The sequence below is a fragment of the Euphorbia lathyris genome, chromosome 2, assembly GCF_963576675.1.
Source record: "Euphorbia lathyris chromosome 2, ddEupLath1.1, whole genome shotgun sequence".
NCBI classification, from domain to species: Eukaryota; Viridiplantae; Streptophyta; class Magnoliopsida; order Malpighiales; family Euphorbiaceae; genus Euphorbia; species Euphorbia lathyris.
In genome coordinates this window covers 21580181-21584896 of record NC_088911.1, presented here as the reverse complement: position 1 = coordinate 21584896, position 4716 = coordinate 21580181, and the positions used below count along the sequence as shown (strand labels likewise).

Below are 4716 nucleotides of genomic sequence, written 5' to 3'. Positions count from 1 at the left end.
TTATTACATAATTCACATAATATATTAAAAATGAAGTTCTTACTTACTCAACTGTAAAACTTGTCTACTCTAATATTAGAACCGTATATATTGCCATTTGTCGTTTTAGTTTTTTTAAGACACGTGTAATACATCTTTCATGTTTAACTTACTTTTTTTTGTGCAACAAAGTAATTAATTGATTACATTACGTAAATTCACGGACTAACTGAACATTTTATACAAGTTGAGAAACTATCATAATACTTTAAAAGTTTAGGAATTCAATCAAACTTTTTGGATAAGTTCATAGGACAAATGATATATTAAGCATATAGTAAAACTTTCCAAACTTGTGTGACAGTTAAGTTACCACCGTACCATAGGATTTTAATAAGCTTAGGAGGATGTTTGGTTACATACTTTTTACATCGTGTTTGCATTTTCACTTTAAAAAACAGAGTTTGAGATGTTTGATTAAACATTCTATGTTTGTATTTTACAATTGAAACTTAGCTTTTCACAAAAGCAGGAACCAGTAAATAGCAAGTAGCCAAACGGCCTCTAAATTTAACGGTCAATATTCAATCATTACTTGTTTACTGACCACGTGACCATCAGCTAAATAACACAGCAAACGACACCGTATTTAATCCATCCCCTTCCCCTTTTTGCGGGATAACGACGAATTTAGGCCCCTGTGGAGCTAAACCAAGAGTTGGGAAACTTTTTTACCATTTCAAGCCGCTGTGCTTCAAATTCAAATCATGCCTGCAAACCCTATCTCGCCCTAACCCCAATGGAAAACGAAGATTCTGGAAATGGCGAGTTGGCTCACCACCAACATGTCAGCAAGAAGCCACGACGCACTCAATTTTTAACCGAACCCGAAATCCGAGAACAGTTCGCCCACCACTTGCCGGCCATAGCCAGAATCAACAACGGGAGTTTTGGGAGCTGTCCTCGATCGGTGCTCGACGCGCAAAGGAGGTGGCAGCTTAAGTTTCTTCAGCAACCAGACGATTTCTACTTCAATACCCTTCGTAATGGGATTCTTCACTCGCGGACCGTCGTTAAAGACCTTATCAATGCCGATGACGTCGATGAGGTCTCCCTCGTCGACAACGCTACCACCGCCGCTGCCATTGTTCTGCAACAGATAGGCCGCTCCTTCGCTGATGGGAAATTTCAAAAGAACGACACCGTATTGATGCTTCACTGTGCATATGAAGCCGTGAAAAAATCTATCCAAGCTTATGTCACGCGTTCCGGTGGGAGGGCAATCGAAGTTCAGCTTCCATTCCCGGTCAACTCCAATGAAGAAATTATCGCTGCTTTCAGGAAAGGATTAGAGAAAGGTAAATCTAATGGTAGAAAAGTTAGGTTAGCAATAATTGATCACATAACATCAATGCCATGTGTTGTTACTCCGATTCGGGAATTGGTTAAAATATGCAGAGAAGAAGGCGTAGAGCAAGTTTTTGTTGATGCAGCTCATTCTTTGGGTAGTGTTGAAGTAGATGTTAAAGAAATTGGAGCTGATTTTTATGTTAGCAATTTGCATAAATGGTTTTTTTGTCCGCCATCTGTTGCATTTTTGTATTGTAAAAAGAAGAATTCGGCCTTTGATGTGCATCACCCTGTGGTTTCCCATGAGTATGGAAATGGATTGCCGATAGAGAGTGCATGGATTGGGACTAGGGATTACAGTTCACAGCTAGTAGTACCATCAGCATTGGAGTTCATAAATCAATTTGAAGGAGGAGTTCGTGGAATAATGAAGAGGAACCATGAAAAGGTTGTTGAGATGGGGAAAATGTTGGCAGAGTCATGGGGGACAACTCTTGGAGCTCCACCAGAGATGTGTGCAGGCATGATTATGGTTAGCTTGCCTTCAAGACTGCGTGTTACGAGTCAAGATGATGCTTTGAGGTTGAGGTCGCATTTGCGTGCAAACTATGGGGTCGAGGTTCCTATTCATTATCAGGCTCCAAGAGATGATGAGATGGTACGGAAGGATAAGGATGGATCCATAACAGCATATGTTAGGATCTCTCATCAAGTTTATAATACTCCTGAGGACTATTACAAGCTTCTAAATGCAATAAATCAGCTTCTTGAAGATCCACAGATAGCTGAAAAGCTTTTTTGCAGAGTGAGTAGGTACTCTTTTTGAACATGAAAGGAGTTTCTTGTCAAATACTTGTATCAAGAAGTAGAATTACTTGTGTTGTGCTTATTTTTTTCTTCTTCTTTGAAATAAAACATTGTAGTTTGCTGCAGAGCTTAACCAACAATACTGGAGGGTTTTACTCTTAAGAAACAGCTTTAATGGTATTGTTGGATAGCTTTCCACATTTGCAGTAAACAGGAAAGAACAAGTCGATTCGATTTTGGAAGCATGGCTGCTTGAAATAGAAATGGCATTTCCTTTGTATTTTCTCCTGGTACTATCTTTTTTTCAATCTCTTTGCATATCTGATGATTAATGGGACCATTTTAATCTAAAATCTACTATGTGGGTTCTATGGCTGTGCTTCTAGCCTTTCACTGCAAGTTTGCAATGGATGTTGCTTCACTCATGGATCTAGAAACACTTTGCTATCCATTTTCTCGTGTTATACTCCATTATAACACTTTGAATCAGAAAAAAAAGAACTCTAGAATAGATCTAATGTTAAGTTTATTTACTTACTATATATGTGGTTTTTAGAACTCCGCCTGTGAGGGTCACTTGGTGGCCTTTACAGCCGGTCCCAAGCCCGGACAAAGGAGGAGGGTTGCGGTAGGTTTGTGGCGGCCAGCGTAAAACTTAGCCACATCTTATGACATGAACCATAATATAAATACCGTTGGGGCGTTCCCTACTCAGCGACGCGCTGCACTTCCTAGACCCGGGTGTAGTGATAAATGTGCAAGGGTTGCTAGGTCGTCGCCCCGAAGCGGCGCGCCACCCCAGGACCCGGGGGTGGTGTCAAATATGCAAGGGTTGCGGGTAAATAAGCTAGTCCACGGTAATGGTAGGGGTAGGGGTAAGGGTAGTAGGTTACGCTTTGGGACATGGAACATAGGTTCTTTGACAGGAAGATTAGCTGAAATTGTAGATGTTATGAAGAGGAGGAGAATAAATATATTATGCCTACAAGAAACCAAGTGGGTTGGAGCCAAGGCTAGAGAGATAGCTCCTTGGGGTTATAAGCTTTGGTACTCAGGAAAGGATAAGGGTAGAAATGGAGTAGGTATTCTTATTGATAGGGAGTATATTGATGAGGTAGTAGCGGTGTCTAGGAAGAGCGATAGAATTATGAGTGTTAAGCTAGTGATAGGGGATGAGGTTGTGAATGTCATTAGTGCATATGCGCCACAAATAGGATTAGATGTGTCTATAAGACAAGCTTTTTGGGATGACTTAGAGGAAGTGGTGCAACAGGTTCCTAGGGATGAAAAAATGGTACTAGGGGGTGATCTCAATGGACACGTGGGTTCTGGGCGAGATGGGTTTGAGAGTGTTCATGGAGGGTATGGTTTTGGAGATAAGAATGAAGCAGGAAATGATATTTTGGAATTCGCATCAGCCTATGACTTGAGTATCATGAACACATGGTTTATGAAGAGAACATCCCACTTAGTGACTTATCGGAGTGACGGTAATGCGAGCCAAATTGACTTCTTCTTAGTAAGGAGTGCTTGGAGAAAGAGTTATATTGATTGTAAGGTGATCACTGGTGAGAGTACGACAACCCAACATAGAGTAGTGGTGTTAGATTTTCGAAGTAGGAAATGTATAAGAAAACAAACACCTCAAGTAGAGACTAAGATTAAGTGGTGGAAATTGCAAGGGGAGAATCAACAAAAATTTGTGGATGAGATGACCAAAAAAGATATTTGGACTTGCAATATGGATTCAGATATAGATTCGATATGGAATAAGATGGAGCATAGTATAAGGGAAGTAGCGAAGGAAGTTCTAGGGGAATCTAAAGGTAGCATGCCACCGGGTAAGGACACATCTTGGTGGACAGAAGAAGTACGACAAGCAGTAAAGAGTAAGAGAGAATCCTATAAATTATTGGGGAAATGTAGGAGTGACGAGAACTACGAAAAATACAAAGAGGCTAAAAGGGAAGTAAAGAAGGTCATACGAGATGCTAGAGCAAAGGTGAATCGGGATCTGTATACAAGATTGGACACGAAAGAAGGGGAAAGAGACATATATAGAATTGCTCGGATGAGAGATAGGAAGACGCGAGATCTCGGAAAAGTTAAATGTGTGAAGGATGTGGACCAGAAAGTCCTAGTTGGAGATAAGGATATCAAGGAACGATGGAGGTCCTATTTTGATGACTTATTTAATGGAGATCGCCAACAAGATGTTGGAGATATAAGTATCCATCACGATATGATAAATCATGAATGCCTGCGGAGAATTCAAAAGGGTGAAGTCAAAATGGCATTAAGTAAGATGAAGTTGAAGAAAGCAGTAGGACCTGATGGCATCCCTATTGAGATTTGGAGATGTTTGGGAGAAAGAGGAATCGAATGGTTGACGACGTTCTTCAACAAAATTTGGAGAAACAATAAGATGCCACCAGAATGGAGGAAAAGTACCTTAATCCCTTTGTATAAGAACAAAGGCGATGTCCAAGATTGTGCCAACTATCAGGGAATCAAATTAATGAGTCACACTATGAAACTTTGGGAGCGAGTGATTGAACAAAGGCTAAGGAGGACGGTGAA

The 4716-nt window shown here is 40.5% G+C and overlaps 1 protein-coding gene across 1 annotated transcript; it reads left to right on the top strand.

Moving 5' to 3' along the window:
* The first annotated feature begins 667 nt into the window (after positions 1–667).
* Positions 668–2444, top strand: LOC136217213 (L-cysteine desulfhydrase). The gene has a single exon (XM_066003811.1). The coding sequence runs from the start codon at positions 779–781 to the stop codon at positions 2153–2155; it is 1377 nt and encodes a 458-aa protein (XP_065859883.1). The 5' UTR covers positions 668–778; the 3' UTR covers positions 2156–2444.
* Positions 2445–4716: the final 2272 nt, after the last annotated feature.

Excerpts from the sequence above, each read along its gene's own strand:
- LOC136217213 (XM_066003811.1), top strand. The coding sequence starts at position 779 with ATGGAAAACGAAGATTCTGGAAATGGCGAGTTGGCTCACCACCAACAT.